The 21,578-nt window shown below is 45.8% G+C and overlaps 1 protein-coding gene across 2 annotated transcripts in view; it reads left to right on the forward strand.

Moving 5' to 3' along the window:
* The window catches only part of SGSM2 (small G protein signaling modulator 2), a 127,961-nt gene that overhangs the window by 98,138 nt on the left and 8,245 nt on the right, over window positions 1-21,578 (forward strand). The window contains exons 14-22 of one of the 2 annotated variants that reach the window (XM_055001677.1): window positions 782-846; window positions 949-1,094; window positions 8,211-8,339; window positions 9,300-9,476; window positions 11,305-11,636; window positions 11,676-11,703; window positions 14,034-14,158; window positions 20,687-20,769; window positions 21,342-21,451. In XM_055001677.1, coding sequence (XP_054857652.1) covers window positions 782-846; window positions 949-1,094; window positions 8,211-8,339; window positions 9,300-9,476; window positions 11,305-11,636; window positions 11,676-11,703; window positions 14,034-14,158; window positions 20,687-20,769; window positions 21,342-21,451 — 1,195 coding nt within the window. Of the gene's footprint in view, window positions 1-781; window positions 847-948; window positions 1,095-8,210; window positions 8,340-9,299; window positions 9,477-11,304; window positions 12,040-14,033; window positions 14,159-20,686; window positions 20,770-21,341; window positions 21,452-21,578 lie in introns of those variants that run through there. The other variant, XM_055001676.1, reaches the window with a different exon arrangement.

Genomic DNA, 21,578 nt, shown 5'->3' on the forward strand with positions numbered 1-21,578 from the left:
ACCCTGGCAAACAGGGCCTGCACACGCAGTGACCTAACATCAAGATTTGCATGGCCACAAATGGCACCTGACATGCAGTGTCCACTATGACAAGGAAGAGGAGATGTAGGGAAGATCGGTTGAGCCAGAAGATATGAGCCATGGGGGGGGGGGAGTGCAGGACAGCAAGCTGGCACTGTTGTGGTGTGAAATGGGGGAATGGAGCCTCAGTGGGGTGGAGCCTGTGGGAGAGACCACGGTTGTGCCAGAGCCAGGGTGTGTGTGCAGTGGACTTCCCGATCCTCATAAGACATTGCAGGCCTCCCTTTTGTTACTTAGTAGTTGTCTTTATTTATTTATTATATTAGTATCACACTATTAATGTATATTACACTTTACAGAATGATGTGACGGGTGGGGGGGAAGGATTGTTCTGGAGGTATTTGTAAATGGAAAGGGGGGATGACCAGAGAGGACAGCTATACACACGAATGGCTTGGAGACTGGAAGTAGGAGAGGACTGTTACTGTTATGCGACAGGAAGTGTCGTCCCGCGGTGAGAGTGTTGGACATGGAGCTGGAAGACCCAAGTTTGAATCCCTGCCCTGAAGGTCACAGAGCACAAATGAGAAAAGCTGGACAGCAGTGCTCTAAAGAAATAAACAGAGTTCTCTGGCGATCTTGGTCACGGATTTTGGGCTGAACCCAGTTCTGTGGGAGGGAAGAGCCATGTATACCAACCTGGACTCTTTAAAGAAAGCGCAGGATGGTTTTGAGATTAATTAAACCTCTCTTTCTACAGAACCCCTCTGAAAATGCTGTGTGAAAGTATGAAGAGGCAAATTGTTTCCAGAGCTTTTTATGGTTGTAAGTATAAGTGTGTGTCAGAGGGTGGTGGTATATATTTCCATCTAGTTAGTGGCAGGCTGAGAGTTTTCACAAGGATTTCTTTCTCTTCACTCCCTGCAGGGCTTGCCTACTGCCGCCACTTGTCCACCGTACGAATGCACTTGTCTGCTCTGGTGAATCACACAATTATCCCACCAGACAAACCCACAAATGCTGCAGGAGGGTTGACGAAAGAGGTCTGGAGCAAATATCAGAAGGACAAGAAGGTGGAGTAATGGCTATTGATGGTTAAGTGATGGATGGCTAATCAGTGGCTAACTGATATTAATTAAATCTTTTGATGGGCCACCCATGCTTTTCTTTCTTTCCTTTCTCTTCTATGTACACACATGGGTACTTGTGCTGGCTAGGGGTGTGCAACAAAAAAATTCAGGTTTCCTGCTTCGGAATTTCCAAAGAAGGAAAAAAGAGTTGGAAATAAGCGATATCTGAAGCAGCAAGCCACTTTGGAAATTGCTTATTGACCCGCTTGGTGTGCTCTGTGAAGATTTGGAGCACACCGACAAACTTCCCGTCCCACCATTTATTTCATCCAATGAGAGGGGGAGGAGGAAATTCCCTCCTCCCCCTCCCATCGAGTGAAATAGGTGGCAGGGGTAAGTTCTAGCCGCTTGCTTCAGCTGATGGCAGGTGCCTCCTCCTCCTCTGCCAGTCAGCTGAAGCAAGGGCACAAACTTAAAGCGCCCCCGTGCTGCTTGCAAGTGGCACGGGGGGCACTTTAAACTTTAAACTCCCTGCCCTTGCTGCAGCTGACTGGTGGAGCCTGCCAGTCATCTGAAGCAAGGGCATGGGGTTTAAACATGCCCGAAGCTTTCCAAAGCGACCCAAATCACTTTGGAAGGCTTTGATTTGGGATTCCCGAATCAAGCCTGTAATGTTGGGTCTGATTCGGAAATCATGAATCTTTACAAATTGGGTCCAATTCAGGTATTTATCTCAAGTCAGAAACCCAAATTGCACACCCCTAGTGCTGGCTACCAGCAACAACTTTCCTTAGGGTGGAAGTGGAACAGCTTCACGGCTTTCTTTGATGCTTTCTTTGGCACCGTGTAGCATGGTATGGCATAGGGACTGACTCTTCAGGATCTCCTCACAGGCTTTTTCTGCATGCTCACTTACAGTTGGTTTTCTGGGTATTTGGCCTGTGAAGATTGGATTTGTTTTGAGCTTCTGTAATTCTGCAGTTGATGGAGTTGACTCAAAGTGATGTCTGGTTTATATTTATGCACTCAGAAAAATGCAACAGGCTTTCTGGGAGAAGACTATGTCAGCGGTTTCATCAGTGGGGTTTTTTTTTTGCATGTGCGTTACAACATTGTAACATTTGAACGTTAGATGGGGTTGTAGTTAACCTCTACCTCACCCTTTATTTGTCTGTCAGTGATTAGATGGTGTTATTTGAGCTCCAGATTTAACAAAATTTCTCCGTGTTGCTTGGCTGAGGCATTTTGGAGGAAAACTTTAAATTTTACATGGGATTTTTTAAAAAATTAAAAACAACATTCCAACATTTTTTAAAAAAATTGCGGGGGAAAACAGATTTAAAAATACAGGAATCACATAGACTTGCACAAAATGTCATGCTAAAAAGCTTGTGTTGATGAGAAGACAATTTACTTCATACTGCTGTGGATAGTAGGCACACACAACACATAACAAACAATGACAACACTTCTGTGCGTTGACTGGCTGAGGTGTTCTGAAGGGTAACTTTAAAATATTGAGGGGGATTCTTGGCTCTGCAGAGTTTTCCTGTTAGCCATTGCAGTGTTCCCCCTTCCTCCACGTCACAAGTTCTTTTAAAAAACATGAACATTGCAATGTTTTTTAAAAAAAAAATACATTCAGGGGGAGGGATTAGACTAAAAATAGAGGAGAGTCTTCTGTACAAAATGTCATCCTAAATAGCTTGTGTTGGTGAAAAGATTATTTACTTCATACTGCCAAAGTTAGTGTACATAACACATAGACAATGAGAACATTGTCTTTTTCTTAAAGAATGAGGGCTAGGAGTGGGGGTGGGTGGGGAAGGACAGGAAAGGATGTGGTTACACACTGCTGATCAACCAATCAGGATGCAGAGGGATAAAGGGGAAGACAAAAGGCAGGGCCAGGACTTGCATTGAAGAAAACATTCCGTACTTCAAAAAAACCGTCTTTCAAGTCCACTATAGAAAAATTGGGATATGTGTACAGAGAAAAAACCCATAGAAAATCCAGAGGAAAATTAATTCTGCAGCAGATGCGGAAATTGAAAGAGAATGGGAAGCAATTTGAAGACTGAACTGAGGTTTTTTGACTACGCGTGCAGAGCTCAGAGGATACATCAAAGCTGTAGAACCAACAACCCCCCTGAAAAACTGCCTCTAAACATCGAGGTTCTGTCATGTCTGTATATGTATTTATTTTCTTCATTTATATCCTGCCTTTCTCCCCAATGGGGACCCGAAGCTGCTTCCGTCATTCTCCGCTCCTCAAAGCAATCCTTTGAGGAAGGACCACCCCAAGGTGATATGGAAGTCCTCTGCCTGAGACCTTCCAGAGCTGCTGCCAGTGAGCTTCCGTGGTAGAGTCGGGATTTGAATTTGTGTCTCCTAGAACCTAGGCTGATACTTTAACCATTCTGCACTATGTTCTCCCCGCTCCCTCCAACTGATTGTCTCTTCCTGCCATTTGCCAGGTATGCTTTTGGGAGTCTGTGTGTTTGAGCCAGAGGCATGCTCTGGAGGCGCGAGCCAAAGGACGAGAGCAAAAGGGTTCTTGGCCCTTGGCTCTTAACCTGGGGCATGAAGCTGGGACTCAGCCACTGTGCTCAGTGTCTACAAGGCCCCCCATTTTCAAAAGATGGAAACCTTCACCAAAAACCGTGCCTGGAGACCAGGAACAGCAGGCATAGAACAGCACCTGTTGGACAAAGTGAACTTAAGGACATCATAATTACCGCCCTGGACTGTTACATGGTTATCTGTGGACTCTAACTTGTTGGTTGTGAGGTACCTGAGGTTTGCTTTTTTCTTTTGTGGATGCTATTTCTACCTGGACGAGAATGTATGAGGTATGCACCATCCCAGTACAGATGGGAGCTGGTAGATTTGGGAGCGGGTTTTATCAGACATGGCCAGTGTTGGGCAGAAGTTGCTCTCTGCCTGCCCATCCTCTGTAGCACCTCTGGAGCTGACGATGCAGGGCTCTCTTCTTCCCCCACCTTCTCTCTAATGCTATGCAGTGCCAGATTGGCGGAGCACAAATCTGCTCACCTGACCACTTTGTCACAGGAACAGGGAATCGACCTGGCTTGCATAACTCAGACATGGTTGGAAAAAAATGAAGTGGTGCCCCTGTCCCAGCTAGTTCCACCTCCCCCAACCCCACACAGCTGGCGGAGGAGGTGGTGTTGCTGTTACACTTGGTGAGACTTTCAAATTCCGCCAACGCCTGGTACAAACTATAGTAAGCATTGACTGTATGCTCCTTACATTAGGAACAAAGGATACTTTGGGTATTCTGCTAGTCTACTGACCACCTGGCTCTCCAACAAGCCCCTTTCTGAGCTGGCAGAAGTGCTCTTGGACACGGTGCTGGAGACATTTAGACTGATAGTTCTTGGTGTCTTCAACATCTATGCTGAAGGCCCCAGTCAGGGCTAGCCCAAGAATTCATTGATTCCTTGCTAGGCCTACGTCTCTCTCATGAAAAGAGCCACGCTTTAGACTTAATCTTTTCCTCTGAGCCCTTGAGGAAGTTCTTCTTTTAGGATTGGAGAATGTGGACTGACCATTACCTGGTGAAGAAAAGGGTGAACTTTAAAATGTTTTATAGGTGGCACCTAACCCCAATTAGGTTAGCTAAATCCTGCTTAAATATGTCAAATAATTGCTTAAAGTATGAGAAGATACCGGGATTTTATTACCATATGTGGTGGACATGCAAAAAAGCAGTAGAGTTCTGGAAGATGGTGCATACAACGTTACAACAGATACTCATGACTCCACTACCTTTGAAACCAGAACTTTTTTTATTAAACCACATATTGGTCCTGGTCAATAAAGAGCAAAAGCATTTGATGTTGAATATAATTACAACAGCTAGGACTGCACATGCGAGACTTTGGAAAATGACAACTATCCCAACACAAGAAAACCTGGTGGAAAAAATACTTGAGACGGCAGAAATGGACAAATTGTCGAGTTTATTGAAAGAATCTGACATTACAACCTATAACGACATTTGGGAGCCTTTTTACAAATGGATACAAGATAAGTTTGGAGAAATTTAATTTTCAACTAAGATGTGGTCCTTTATGGACATTATAGAAGATAAATGGAAAAAATTGCAAATAGAGAGCTGATTAGCAGAATACTAAGACATGTATTAGAGTTAAGGGTGCAATGTAATAGATATGCAATTTCTTTTTTTTTTGTTCTTCTCTTTCTGTCCCCCCTCCCTTTACTTTTTATTCCTTGTTTTCTATTTAAAAAATAAAAAATTTATATAAAAAAAGAAAAGGGTTAACTTGGCACTTATAGCCCACAAAATGGGGGCCCAGCTAAAATGGTCCACCCACAAAGGCTCGTGGATCCTTCTGGATTCCAAAATACACTGGGGGGGTTAGAATTCCAAGTTCAGGCTCTGTTGAGGCTGCAGTGGGAGAATGGGATCTGATGCCCCTTGAAGCTGTTGATGAGATGGCGCTGCGTGGACCCCTCCCTCCCTCGCTTGAAGCAGAAACCAGCCCTGTGGTTCACCACAGAGAGAACTGGAAGACACCTGGGAAGACACTGGTGGAAAACTCATACTGAATCTGATAGAGCATACTACAGCGCCTATTGGAAGACTTAGGAAGCAGTGGTGATAGCAACAAAGAAACGTTACTTTTCTACAATCTTTGTAGTAGCTAAATCACATCTATCCCGACTGTTTAAGGTATCTCGACATCTTTTACTCCGAAATCTGAAACTTTGCTGATTCAAGAACATACAATTAGCTGGGACAGCTTTGCTGATAAAATAGCTCGAATATGGTCCGATCTGGATGCCACCTGTAATATACGTAAACCAGAAGTAATGCTTAACACACCATCTGGCCTGTTTTTGACCCTGTCACAGTGGTGGATATTGACAGAATTCTAGCATTCTGTGAAAGCCATTGCTTGTACTCTGGATTCTTGCCCATCTCGGCTACTAAAATCTTGCAAAGACCATATAAAGGAGCCCTTGATTTCTATCTTAAATCAATCACTAACTCAAGGCACCTTCGCTCAGCCTCTCAAAGATGTGGTCATCTGCTCACTACTTAAGAAAAATCCTTAGACAAAAATGATGTAACCAATTATCGCCCAGTCTCTAATCTTCCCTTTCTAGGCAAAGTGGTTGCAAGAGCAGTAGCTGACCAACTTAAAACTTTCTTGGACACCTCTTGTGCTTTGAACCTTTTTCAGTCTGGTTTTAGGCCAGGTTATAGGACAGAGAGAGCTCTGATGGCTCTAGTTGTTGACATCCCCCTGAATGTAGACAAAGGCCACGCTTCATCGTTGCTCCTCCTGGATCTATCTTCAGCCTTCAACACAGTAGTCTGTGCCATCCTGTGGAGGTGTTTGGAGGCAGAAGTACCAGGGGATGTGCCCTGGACTGGTTTAAATCATTCCTCATGGGACAGACTCAAAAGGGCTGTTGGAGACCAGCTATCGTCAGTGTGGGAATTACCTTGTGAAATTCCAGAGGGCACAGTCTCATCCCCCATGTTATCCATCCTCGGTGTAAAGCCTATAGAATTGGATGCCATCAATATGTAGATGTCACCCGACTCCATATCTCATTATCCATATCCCCTGGCGATGCAGTAGAGGTACTGACTCAGTTAAGAGCCTAGGGGTTATACTAGATTCAGCTCTGTTGCTCAAGAAGCAAGTCAATGCATCTGCAAAAAAGTTCTTCACCCAACTTAGACTAGCCCGGAAGATGGCCTCCACCTTTACATGGTCTATATGGCCACTTGGATTCATGGCACAGTAACATCGAGACTAGACTACTGTACTGCCCTCTGCATAGGCCTCCCCTCAAAGTAGACTCGGAGACTCCAGCTGGTGCAGAACTATGCAGCTTGTTTACTCTTAGGAGCTAGATGGAGCATGCATATCACTCACATTCTGCAGTCACTCCATTGGCTTCCCATCAGTTACCAGGCTCAATTCAAGGTCATGACTATCACATTCAAGTCCTTCATGGCATCTGTGTGATCACCTCTCCCCCTGAGTTCCACCACACAGCTTTGCTCATCTGGAAAGGGCCTTCTGCAGATACCACCCTGCAGTTGGACAAAATCAACAGCTGCCTGCACATGAGCTTTCTGTGGTGTAGCCCCACCTTATGGAACGGCTTGCCTGAGGAGTTCAGGAAATCTCCCTCTCTCCTGGCTTCCTGCAAACTATGCAAGGAGGGCTTTCTACCCAGATTACAGGGCTGTGTTGTAAGAAGCAGCTCAGAGAGATGCATTGGTAGGGACAGGGGCTATACACTGTTCTGTTGGGTACTGTCTGCTGAGTAGACATGCACCTACTGGGGAATTTCCCATATTGCTAAACATGCCATGTAAATTAGTTATGCTTTGTTTCAGAAAGATTTCATCTCTGTGCTCGGCTTTACGCTTGTTTTAAAATTTTCTGCTACCAAGCCCTATTGTATCTCTTTCACTAAACGTTCGTTGTTGTACTTTGCTCAGTGAATGTCCGAGCTGTTGATTAGATTGTATTTTCACTCACACCTTGGATCTCAGTGAGATGATAATGATGATGCAGCAACACTAGTTCTCGTGCTTTTGGTAGATTATGAGTTGTTGAATCCTTTTTTAAAAAGCTGTCTGAAATGGTGCCCATTGCATCCAAATGTGTCGCCAATGGCCATTGGCCATGCTAGCTCAGTGGAGCCCTCCGGTTCAGTCCACCTCCGAATCCAGCCGCCAGGGCCAAGTAACAGGAACAATGCTGCCTTCCTGCAGAAAAAAAGAGGGTGGGCCTTCGGTCCGATTCAGCAAGACTGCTCCGGCGTTGTGGTGCTTTCTGGGGAGGGGCCATGGCTCAGTGGTCGAGCATCTGCTTGGCACGCAGGAGGCCCCTGGTTCAGTCCCTGGCACCTCCAGTTGAAAAGAGGTGAGCAGCTGCCAGGCTGAGTAGACAAGGCTGACCTTAAGAAACTTAACGGTGCACTGGGCTCAGACTGGAGTCACTCTGCTGAGAACTGCACTGTAAATGTCTAATTCAATAGAGGGCAGTTGCACGCATCTTCGTTCCCTCGTTTTCTCACAATATTTTAAATTTTCCATGTTAGAATTACAAGGAATTGGAACTGCTCAGACGGGTTTACTATGGTGGGGTGCAGCATGAGATCCGAAAGGAAGTGTGGCCCTTCTTACTGGGGCACTACAAGTTCGGCATGACCAAAAAGGAGATGGATCGGGTGAGTATCCCTGCCACTGTGACTGAGGTGGAAGTTAGTACTTTGCTGGTTCCTTAAAGAAGTTGTCTCTTGGATCGCTTCTGCAGGTCTGCCCTCTGCCCCCAAACCATCCTGTTTGTTGTTTCCCCCCCCCTAAAAGAATGTCAGCAGCCTGAATGTTTATGCATCAAGGGATCTGTGGGTCAGAAGGGTCCCTGCTGGAAAGGGAGCCCTCCCCAGCTGACCCTAAGTTGTCCTTCTGCAGTCTTTGCCAATCTGCCAGCTGGATCAGTAATCTCCGTTCTGCTGTCTGAAGCAGAGTCCTTCCGTCCCCCTCTCCCCCAGTATCTTCAGTAAAGAGTCAAAGTAGCAGAAGGTGGTGCCGTTAGAGTTTTACTTGGAGCTGTGATTCAACACTCAAGGGGGAACCCTCCAAACAGGCTGTTGCTTTAGGTCTAAAGTAGACTAGCATTGAGGGAGAGCAGTCATAAGACCAGGAGGAACAGTGTCCACGAAGAACAGGTAGCATTGGTCATTAGGCACGTCTGCCCGAGACCGTAGAGAGTAGCTGCCACTCAGCAGAGCCAGTACAGAACTTAGACAGACCAAGGGTCTGACTTGGTATGAAGCTGCTTCATATGTTCATACTCTTAGCAGATTTGCAAGAGCTGCCAGGTCAGGAGGGACCCTTTCGAGTGAGCAGCTGGATCCTTTCCAGCCAGAAGAGCTGCTGTTCCACCCAACATGGGGATTTGGCCATTGCATGGGAAACGTGTTCTTCCTCCTTGGCTTGCAAAACTGTATGGTGCGCTGATCAGCAATTCCATCTGATCCGTTGTATGCAAACAACAGTCTGGTGTTCCCTAGAGGTATCCCTGGAAAGAAACTCTTGAGAATGAATCTCCAAGTGAGAATTCTTTACATTTTTTCAAAGTCTTTATGGAGATCAGATCCTGACGTAGTTCTGTTGTTTTTTTCTAGGTGGATGAGGAAATTATGCTCCAGTATGAGAAGGTTATGGCTGAGTGGAAAGCCTGCGAGATTATTGTGAAACTGCGAGAGAAGGAATCTCAAACAGTCACCAAGTTTTCCTCCGGCAGCAGCATAGACAGCCATGTGCAACGGTTGATTCACAGGGACTCCACCATCAGCAACGATGTAAGGCACACGGTTGGGTCACATGATCCCACTGTTATCAGGCTGGTAGATCTGCAGGAATGAGGTTGACGCCTGCTGGAAATGGGAGAAATCTCCTGCCCGTGAAGGGCCTGTAACAAGAATGTTGCTTGAAACATTACCCCGAGTTGCTATATTTTTCTTTACATGAAGGGATTGCAAACTAGGTGTTGGTTGCCTTTTCTAATTAGAGAGCCAAACCGTGTCAAAATTCAGAGCTAGAGAGATCAACAAAGAATTAGTATATGAAGGCCTATTTGCCTAGCTGAGACTGTACAACATAACATCCTACTATATAAAATTCAAATTATGTTGCCGACGACTCACTTTTTATCCTCGCGCAGGCATACTCTGGCCTGCACAAGGATAAAAAGTGAGTCATCACTAATACAGCTTGCCTAGGATATAGTATCCTCAGTTGGAGGGGCCTTGGAGGTGGCGGGGAGGGGCCATATTGCTGCACCGGCCTTCTCCATCGCTGCAGCAGCTTCCTTGGGACCTCTGGGGGGTTACGCAGCCATGGCCACAGAAGCGGCAGTGAGGCCCAGCACATGAGCGCAGCCCTCCCAAAGACCCACAGCAGCCACAGAGGCCGCAGGGAGGCCCGGCACACCGGTGTGGCCCTCCCAAGGCCACTGCCACAATGGAAAGGCTGGGCATGGTGGCGGCCCTGCAGCAGGTCCCGAGCAGGCTGGGGCGGAATGACAGACCCTGGAGTGCTCCTGCATACCCCACATTGGGGGCTGAAATTGGGCTGCTGTGGAGCACAAGAATGCTGCCGGGGCAGTGTGACAAACCCTGGAGTGTTCCTGCATGCCACAGCAGGCCGATTTCGGCCCATTTGAGGCTGAATCGGGCCCATTTGGGGTTATTGGCCCACTGTGTAGCACAGGAACACTCCAGGGTCCATCAGGCTGCCCTGGCAGCATTCCTGTGCTTCGCACGGGCTGAATTTGGCCCCAAACAGCCTGATTTGGCTGCAAATGGGCTGAAATTGGCCTACTGTGGAGCATGGGAGCGCTGCTAGAGCGGCGCGACGAGCCCTGGAGCGCTCCTGTGCTCCACAGTGGGTCAATTTTGGCCCATTTGAGGACAAATAAGCCCCATTTGGGGCTGAAATCAGCTTGCTGTGGGGCACAGGAGCCCATTGCGCCCCCCAGCAGTGTTCCTGTGCTCCACAGTGGGCCAATTGCAGCCCCATAATGTGCTAAAATTGGCCCACTGACAATTAACCCCAGGAGGTCTTTTCTAGAGCCCTTTTAAAAAAAACAACGGGCTTGGTTGCTAGTTCCAGATAATTTACATGTTATTTATTTAAATCGATTTATATTCCGCCCTCCTCGCAATTGTAGGCTCTTAATAATCTGTAAAATGTCTCAGTCTAAACCCTTGTTGTTGTGAGTCCTTTATTAGGATGTTACACATTTGAGGCCTGACAATAAGTAATAAATGTACACAGGAGCATCTTGCATGATTGTTTAGTGTCCTGGCATAGATCTGCACAGAGTTTGTGCTTGAGTTATCGGTAACTGTTCCCCTTTGTCATTTCCCACATCGGCAACTGTTCCCCTTGTCATTTCCCACTTTGTAAAATATTTTTAAGAAGCCTTTTAGTCCCATAATCTTTTCCTGCCATTCCTTTCACATTCTGATTTTTCTAGTGTCCCCCCTGTGTGTATAAAGTGCTATCAATATCAGTTGATCTCTTCTCCTCTTATTTCGAGGGATTTTTTAATACGGGCCCTCCACAGCCCATTCGCTAATTTCATTCGTTGTCTTTTTTCCTCCATTGTAAACAAATTGCCTCCAGGTCTTTATATCCGTTGATGAAATGGATTCTGTTGAGCGAGAGCTGAAAGTGCAGGAGGACCCATTGTTGCCGGGGGTGAGCATCGATGCGCCCACCGTGGTCGCGGTGCTTGAGCAGCAGCCATCGGTGGAGTTCGATTCTCCGGACTCTGGGCTGCCTTCCTCGAGGAATTACTCTGTCACCTCAGGCATCCTTTCCAGCATCGACGACGGGCAGAGTGTTTGCTTTGAGGATGGGGCCGAGGAAGAAACTGGCCTAGATCCACAGAGGCCAGATAAAGCTCACAAAACAAAGGGCTTGGAATCCAAGGGCTCGGTAACGGAGGAATCGCTGTGTTCTCTCATGGAGTGTAAGGTGCCCGTAGAGGAGAGCATTTCAGTGTGTTCTGCAGCTTACACGGCAAGTTACTGCTAAAGATTGGTGGGGCGGGGCTGGGTGGGGCTGCTACTGGATTCTAACAGGTGCTGAGAAGGACCTTCCCTGCTTAGGAGTCCAGAGAGCCTCTGCCAGTTGAAGTAGAAAGTACTGAGCCAGGTGAACTAATGTCTAGTATGGTACAGCAGCTTTGCATGCAGTGATAAGACACCAGGTTTGCATACAAAAGATTTTGGGATGGTGGCAGAGCACGTGGTTCCCCCAAAACCAGAAGGTATCTGGGCTAGCCCTGTGGCAGGAAAACCCACATCATCTCCTGTAGGATGTATCTGAAGGCTTTGGTGTAAGTGTGTGTATGCAAGTGTGTGTGTGTCAAGATGCTGGTGACATCTGCCATACCCATACCTGGGGGTGGGGTGGGGGGCTGGAGGTTATGCTGTGATGACTGTCTGTTGCAGGCGGCTGTTTCCCAGGATGTGGATTCCTAGCCGCTGGGAAAGGAGCCCACTGAACCTTGAACCTTATGTCCTCTCCTGTCCAGTTAGTTCCCAGCAGAGTTAGTCAGCCTCTAGAAAGCGGGGGGGGGGGGGGAATGTTAATCTGTCAATGATACAGGTGTTTGATATGTAGGCATGCCTCATTCCTGACAATGAACCCAGTAAGATCATGAACTAGCAACTTTTCAATAAAGCTCTTACTAACAAATAGTGGAGTCTTTTGAAAGTTACTCGGCAGTGTGATCACAAGGTCCATGAAACAAATTTATCTATTGCATTTTTATCCTACTGTTACACAACAGCCCTGTGAGGTAATCAGGCTGAGTTATAATAACAACAACAACAACAACAACATTCGATTTATATACCGCCCTTCAGGACAACTTAATGACCACTCAGAGTGGTTTACAAAGTGTTATTATTACCCCACAACAATCACCCTGTGAGGTGGGTGGGGCTGAGAGAGCTCCAGAGAGCCGTGACTGACCCAAGGTCACCCAGCTGGCTTCGTGGAGGAGTGGGGAATCAAACCCGGCTCTCCAGATTAGAGTCCCGCGCTCTCAACCACTATACCAAACTGGCTCTTATGCATCAGAGAGGCGGATTTGAAGCCTTGTCTTCCAGAATGCTGGTCCAGCACGCTACCCATAATACCCCACCCCAGCAGAGAGAGCGAGCAGTAATTAGAGCACAGAACAGGGAGCGATCTGGAGCTGGTCTTGAGCCAGGACCTGAACTTTCTGGGCGACCTGGGGCCAGTCACCCACTCCCAACGTTGCCTACCTCGCAGGGTTGCAATGAGATAAAATTGGGGGTGAAGGAAACGCTGCATGCCACGTTGTGCTCCGTGGAGAAAGATATATAAAAGTGTATGTACCTCGAGTCCTTTTTCGTAGATAGAAAGGGTGGAGACAGTGCTGTCTAATGGCTAGAGTGTTGGCCTGAGACTGGGGAGACATGGCACAAGTTCACCTCCCCCCCCAGCCTGAAAACCCACTGAGTGACCCTCCTTTATCAGCCGTCAGCAGCACTGTTGTGAAGATGAGGAGGAGGAGCGAACCGGGTCTGTAACCTTGAGCTGACCTTGGAGGAACGTGAGATTTTTAAAATGTAATAAATAAATATGAACGACGCGTTTTGTGCCGAAGTTTGCTACTGCAGCCATATGATTTCTGGTAACATACTTCACAATAACCAGACCAAAAAAAATGCAAAGGCCACAAATTCTGCAAATAAAATAAAGTAACTTAATTGCATAACTTGAGGCCTTATCCTGGGCATATGTATTTGGAACTCAACCCCTTTTAATTTCAATGGGGCTCACTCTCAGGTAAGTTTGTAAAGGACTGGAGTTTCACAGTCTCTCTCTAATCTGACATTTGCAGCATTTACAGAGGAGAAAGGTTGTTAAAAACTTTGGGTAGCTGTGTAGTTCACTCACATAGATGCATGCACATCCACAGCCACACAAAAACAGCCAAGGACTGGATCTGGTCCCCACTCTTATTCTGCATTTTGATTCTACAAATCAGCATTGCCCCCGATTGTACTTTGAATTGCTGAACTGAACATCTTCTACACATAATTCCCCAAAGAATTCTCAGTTTGTATCTGGGCCAGGGGATTTAAAAGTTCCTAGTCCTCATTGTCTGAACCTTGACAAATGGATATGAGTAGATTGTGCTAAGGCCCTGCTCCTAGTCTCTGTCTCTGTGTTTGTGTGTAGCAGCAGCAGCGGTTGCAGCTCTGTTTATTTGCACAAGGGTATTGTTAGGGAGGAGAAAAATACATTTAGAACGAATAGGAGCCCAGGTTTCCTTTGACAGCAAGTTTGTTAGTTATGTTTGTCTTTTTCAGATAGAAATGTTGGACACTGTTGCCTTAAACTTGCACAGGATTGATAAAGATGTCCAAAGGTGTGACCGGAATTACTGGTACTTCAGTGCTGAGAACCTGGAGAAGCTTCGGAATATTATGTGCAGGTGAGTTTAAATGGAAGGCCTTCTGATCTCTACCCACCTTCATCATACCTTTATTGGCTTAATAGAAACATAAAATAGCGTTCACAATCAATAAGAAGTTGAGATTATATACATAACATAAAAACATAAAGTTAAGACTTAAAACCTCATTTTACAGCATATTTGGATTTGATCTTAAGTATTTCCTCCCAGAATTTTGCAACTTCTCTGGTAATTTCCGTTGCCGAATCACTCAATAAGAACCGACAGTTGATCACACTATTCTGAAAGGCCACCTGGGAAAGACTATCAAACAAATTCCTACGTAGTTTTACATACAACCGACAGTCGAGCATCATATGCTGGATTGACTGATCTCTACCGCTTTGTATATTGTGGAGTGCCCAGGTTGGGTCTGGGTCCCCACCCACAGTTGGACGCGACGCAGTCACATGTAAGCTGCGGGTTCTGGTTCCTAAGCACGCAGTGCCCAGTTAGAATCAGGGCCGTGGGGCACATGGAAAAGCCAGCCTTGCCCTCTGCACCATTTCCCAAGTTGTCAGGTCTTGCCAGGTACTTCCCCAAACACTTCACTACATCACTCCGGTGTACGAGTTAAAGATGTTTTATTAAGGAAAGACACCAGTATCAAGAAGCTGTAACAATGGAAATTGACTGGAATGCCAAGTCCAAAGAGTTTATTGTCTATAGCCATAGGCCGTCACAATTTACGAAACATCGACTAATAAACAATTAAAACCATTATCACAGTTTGTATAGGTTACTTAAAATTAATTAAAACAGTACAGTATGCCAAACTATCCCAGGAATCACGAAACAGCCTCATTCAGTACCACCTTAGATCTTATCTTTTTGGCTGCGAGTGCAAACTGAGAGACTCTATAGGACACATGATTATTAGTGTCAGATAACAATAACACAATCTTCTAGATTTCAGAATATGTGTTTGTGACTGAGAGGATTCTGGCCAAGAATTTAGCTCTGGGTACACTATATAATGGTCAATAAAGTAGGTAGTGGGAAAGGTTCTCCGCTGTAGGTAATCCACAAATGCAGGTGTGATGTTCCATAGGGGTGTGAGAATAACGCCCTGCCAAAAGAGCTGTTTGCATCATCTGGAAGCGCAGAGCAGCGAAAGACGCTCTGAGGTTATAATGAGAAATACTGGCTAGGCAGGGAGAGCTTAAATGGTCAAATTTGATTAGTTTATACCAAGGAGCTGCCTAAAGGCAGTAAAACAGGATCAATTATAGGTCAGTGTCTCCACACACCCCACCAGTGGGACGGAGAGGCCTTTAGAAGTTTTGGCATACATCACCTGGGAAGAAGGGAAGGGGAGAAAAGAACTCAGTTCAGTCTCTGTGTTAAATCCAAGGTCAGGTTCTCGGGCTTCGGCAAGAACTTGTAACCAAAACACCTTGCCTGGAAGATAAGCAGTTAGTAACAAAGCAACAGACCTCTGGTTCCACTCTGCACGGACTCAGGGGCACTACAGCACAATACTACATCACAATACACCTGAAGCATGGCAGATATGCTGGAGGCATATCTGACATTCTGCCCCTGCAAAGAACTGTCCAGCTCATGGCTTCTCCGGGTACTTTCTGTGAAACTGGCATACCAATCTAGGGGCATTAACATCAGAAAACTTAACCCATTCTATATAACTCTTGTCAAAATGAGTCCATTGAATTAAGTAATACAGCTCTCCATGTTTCAATTTAGATTCCAAGATAGCCTCCACTTCGTGGTGAGGTTGCCCGTCCACGATGAGAGGGGGGTGGAATCCCAGGTTCCGGGTGCCACACATCAGGTAGCGGTGCTTTCTTCAAGAGGCTGAAATGGAATACAGGGTGGACATGTTTTAAGTTCTTTGGCAATTTAAGTTCCACAGTCACTTCATTTATCACTCTGAGGAACTCAAAAGGCCCCAAATATATCCACCCTAGTTTTTTACTCGGTTGCTCCCCCCGCAGATTTTTTTTAGAAACGTAGACCTTGTCCCCCACTTTCAGTTCCCAGGGGGAGCGCTTTCAATCAGTTTGCTTTTTGTAATCTTCTATGGCTTTGTCCACCGTTTGCTTAATCAACTCCCACTGGCTGGTTAGCTTAGTCCACCATTCAGTCAGGTCCCCCCCCTTTGGTTGGAGTTGGGTTACTTATAAAGGGCATCATTTTGCCTTCAAACCCCTGGGCGATTTTGAAGGGGGAGGCTCCTGTGGAGCTGTGGACACTGTTATTGTAACAATATTCTGTGAAAACCAAAAAGTCGGTCCAATCACTCTGCTGATAATTAACATAACACCTTAGAAATTGCTCAAACACCTGATTAACCCTTTCGGTTTGTCCATCAGTCTCGGGATGATAGACTGTTCTATCCCCACCACTTGCATCAGCGCCTTCCAAAATTTGGCCACAAACTGTGATCCTCGGTCAGATATTACTTTATCAGGGAAAGTAATACAGCTCTTTTTCCTCCCTCTCCGTGAGATCAGGCAGTGCCACTTTGGCTTTAGCTGGGAGGGGCTGTGGTCACTAGGCAACAGGGGATATGAGGTGCATAGGGCTAATTTGACAGCAGACACTTCCTTGTCCCACACCGCCCAATGGTGTCCCGCCTCTGAAAATGTTTTAGATTAATAAGCGCAGGGATGCAATTTCCCTTCATCCTCCTCCTGTAGGATCACCCCCCCCCCCCCATTGCAATGTCACTGGCATCCACTTGTACCACAAATTTATGATTCTCATCAGAGTGGCACAGGACCAGCTCCGATATGAACAACCACTTTAAGTTCTCAAAAGCTTCCTGGCACTCTCCTGTCCAGGCTAACTTAGCGCTAGGCTTTGTCCCTTGGGGCCCCTTCCCCTTTGTTTTCAGTAAGTCTGTTAATGGTAGTGAAATCTGTGCAAAGTTCTTTATGAAGGGTTGGTAAAAATTGGCAAACCCCAGAAATGATTGCAATTGCCTTCTAGTTTTGGGGGCTTCCCATTCAACTACAGCTCGGACCTTGGCGGGGTCCATCCCCAACCCCTGGCCAGACACTTGATATCCCCAAAAGTCCAGCTTCTTCTTGTGAAACTCGCATTTGGACAGTTTAACAGGTAGCTGGTGAGCATGCAGGGTTTTCAACACCTCCCGCACCAATTTCACATGAGAATCATAAACTTGTGAATGCAATAACACGTCACCTAGGTAAACAACCACCCCTTTGTGAAGAACCTCATTAATCAAATTCATAAAACCCCCAGGAGCCCCTTGTAATCTGAAAGGCATCACTAAGTACTTGTGCTGTCCCAAAGGGGTGTTGAACGCTATTTTCCACTCATCTCCTTCTCTTATCCGTACTCTAAGCATCCTGCAAGTCCAACTTAGAAAAGATCTTTCCTTGAGCCACTACTCCCAACAAGTCTCTGATGATGGGGGAGGGGGTAGGCATTAGACATTGATACCGCATTGATCCTCCTGTAGTCAGTGCACAGTCTCAATCCCCCATCCTTTTTCTTGCGGAATAATTCTGGAGCAGCATGGGGAGAGTTTGCTGGTCTAATAAAGCCTCTTTCCAAATTCTTATCAATGAACTTCTGTAGCTCCGCTCGCTTACCCGGGCTCATGGAGCAGAGCTTTCCCTTCGGCAGCTTCTGCCCGGGGATTAACTTGATAGGACAGTCCATTGCCCGGTGAGGAGAGAGTTCATCTGCTTCCTTTTCATCAAACACTTGTCTTAAGTCTCTTTACTCGGGGGGAATCTGCTCCATCTCGTCCCTGGTTAGCAAAACAGTCTCAGGGATTGCAGGAGCTGTCTTTCCCCATCTCACATCCCACACATGGTTGTGACACTCTTCCCCTGGGAAGCAGAGCTCTCCTGCTTGCCAACGTACATAGGGGTCATAATCACACAGCCAGCGTATTCCCAACACCAAAGGAAATTTAGTAGCAGCGCTGACTACAAAAGCCTGGGTTTCCCAGTGGTTCCCCATCCCCAATAAGCTCAGAATAAGCTCAGAATAAGGAGTCCCTTTCATTCTTTATGTTAAAATTTTCTTTATTTAAACTATAAACTACACACCACAACACAATAAACAACAAACATAGAGAACAAGAAAAAACACAATTCTAAACATAACACACTAACAATACATATATCTATAAAATTAAGAGGAAAAGAAAACAAAAAACAAAAAACCCCTAAATTACACTACAAGTTGAGTTCAGATTTTCTCCGCAACAAGTATATATCATTTCTAGAGTCCCACTTATTCTAAATTAGTCACAAAACCCCTCTTTTTTCTATTGTTCCTGTTTTTTAATCCATAAATCCAGATGTCAACAAATCCTTGTTATCCATTTCATGCAAAAAGTCTATTAACAGTTTCCATTCAGTCAAGAAGTTAACTAATGTCCTTTCTCTAATTAATGCAGTAAGTTTTGCCATTAACACAAACTCCAAAACTTTTGTTAACCATTCCTCCACCATTCCTTGTAGTTTTCCACTTTTGTGCATAAAGTACGCTTGCTGCTGTAATAAAGTATAAGAACAGTGTTCTAAAACTTTTTTCCAACTGGCTGTCCATTATTCCCAACAGAAAAGTCTCTGGTTTCATCTTAAGTTTAATCTTCAAAATCTTCTGAATCAATTATTGTATCTGCAACCAAAACCTCTTTGCTTTCTTACATGTCCACCACATATGAAAAAATGCCCCATCTTGTTTAGCACATTTCCAACATATATTTGACACCCCCTTATACATTCTAGCCAATTTTTCAGGAGTCATATACCAACGACAGATCATTTTGTAAAAATTTTCTTTAATATTGGAGCTTAATGTAAGGAGTCCCTTTCCATCCATTTGCTCAAATACAATGAGCAGGGATAGTCTTATCCCGTCTAGCCCTGGCCCCGTCACCAATGCTGGGGCTATTATGTCTCTAGTACATCCTGAGTCAATTAAGGCTCTCACTCGGATGTGGGTCTCTCTCCAAGGGTTCACTAAAGGAACTAACAAATAGTTACTATTTGCAGCAGCTTGACAACTTGATCTCAGTTCTCGATCTCACGAACGAGTTTAATCCACCCCAGCAGGGTTCATGGGTCATCTTGCACCACCGCTTTCACCACTAGGTCTGGATGCCTGAGGTCATCTATCTCTTCCCAGAGGGCACGCATCTCCTTGCGGGAATCTTGGGGAGGTTTGGTCTTATCCAGGTCATCTTCCTCCTCCTTGGTCGACCCGGTACTGTCTCCTCCCTGCTCATCCCCCACTGGGGTTGAGGTATCATCCTCTGGGATGGCAGGGGGATCCCCCAGATTCAGTCTGAATAATTGTCCCCTCCGCTGTAGTCTCCAGTCCCACTCGCTGTGAGCGCCGGCCCTGCACAGGGTCCATCCTCTAGGGGTTGCTGTCAACCAGTTCAGGTAGCTGCTCCCATACTTGGGGCATGCTCCGAGTCCCATTGGTGCATCGGCACCATACCCGCACAGCTGTGCAGGGCTTGTTGGTAGTCTCTCGGGCTTCTCATGAATTCCTTTGTCCACTTCATCTGCCATGGTGCAGGTAGCGAGATTCAGGATTCCGAAGGAAACTCGGAGATTCCAGTCAAAATGTCAGGTCTTACCAGGTACTTCCCCAAACACTTTACTACATCACTCTGGAGTATGGGTTAAAGAGGTCTTATTAAGGAAAGATACCAGTATCAAGAAGCTGTTATAATGGAAATTGACTGGAATGCCTAAAGGCAGGAAAACAGGATCAATTATAGGTCAGTGTCTCCACCACCACCCCTCCAGTGGGAAGGAGAGGCCTTTAGAAGTTTTGGCGTGCATTGCCTGGGAAGAAGGGAGGGGGAGAAAAGAGCTCAGGTCAGTCTCTGTGTTAAGTTCAAGGTCAGGTTCTCAGGATTCGGCAGGAACTCGTAACCAGAACACCTTGCCTGGAAGATAATCAGTTAGTAACAAAGCAACAGACCTCTAGTTCCATTCTGCACAGACTCTGAGGCACTACAGCACAAAACTACATCACAGTATACCTGAAGCATGGCTGTTGGGCCTGTTGAGAAAGCCCTGGAGTATTCTGGGCAACGTGGAGTTTTCCCAAACACCCCTTCCCCCGCCCGAGATTGCTTCAGATAGGGAAAATGTTGCAAGATGGGGGAAGATGTGCTGTGGTCCCAATCCGAAATGTGTACTGCTTACTTAGGTGCAGTATCAGTATTATAATTAAAAGATGGATTTGGTTCATGCTTCACATAAGATGAACAAGTAGTTTATTGAAAAGTTGTCAAAAATGGTGATGAAAACTGAATACTTTTAGATTTACATGCTTCTTCAGCGGGGCCACATTCTTCTTCCGAAAACAGAAATTCACATTGGGAAGAATGTTGATTCAAAATCCACCCCACCCCCCAATCTCAGAAAAGATCCACGCCATTTTTATGAAATGCTCAGAAGGTCATCAATGTAACTTCAGTTAGCAGCAGCTCATTTCAGAAGAATTTCTAGCGGTCTCTCTCTCTCCTTCCCTCTGTTGCAGTTATGTTTGGGAACATTTAGATGTTGGCTACGTTCAAGGAATGTGTGACCTTTTGGCCCCTCTGATGGTTATACTTGACAAGGGTAAGAAGACCCAAATATTTCTTTTCCTAATTAAGCCATTTTCCACCTGTGTTCTGGGGCTGCCCTGGACTTCCTCAGAAGCTTACTGTAGGGCCAGGCAGGGTGGAAACCAGATAGGCCGAGCGAGACATTTTGAATAGGGGCTTGATATCGGTAGCTTAGAAAACTTCTTCCAGCTTTATGGAAGCTGCTTTACAAAGGAATTTTGATTTCAGGAGCAGATTAACCTACAACTAAAGCTTTTGTTGTAAGTTAATCAGGAGGGGCCAATTGACATCTACATGACTGCAAAAAAGGCTATTTTGATTTTGGTGTGATATTGAGCAGAGAATGTAAAAGGAGTGAAAACATTTAAAATTGCTTCTGTTCCTCTCAGTGTGGGGGAGATTTTCTAGATTAATTTGCAAATTTCCTTTACAAAGTCACCTATTGTGTGGCTTTGTTACAATTTCTGTTCCTTATGATTTAATATCCCCATTAGTTGCCTGAAAAATATGTTTTAAAAAGGACATTTTTGATATTGCTCGAGGGTCCCTTCACATTCCCATCTGTCTGTCTCGGGTCCCTTACAGATGAATTGGCGTACAGCTGCTTCACTCACCTGATGAAAAGAATGAGCCAAAACTTCCCCAATGGGGGGGCCATGGATACCCATTTTGCCAACATGCGGTCCCTTATCCAGGTAGGTCCTGCAAGTGGCAGGTGGCAGAATGACGGTATTACGCAGGCGAGCTCCGGGTCTTGATTTCTTGATATGAAACTATCATTTGTCCTGTAAACCTGGTGACCCAGTGGCTTCGGTTCTGGCC

This window comes from Eublepharis macularius, chromosome 17 (genome assembly GCF_028583425.1).
Source record: "Eublepharis macularius isolate TG4126 chromosome 17, MPM_Emac_v1.0, whole genome shotgun sequence".
NCBI classification, from domain to species: Eukaryota; Metazoa; Chordata; class Lepidosauria; order Squamata; family Eublepharidae; genus Eublepharis; species Eublepharis macularius.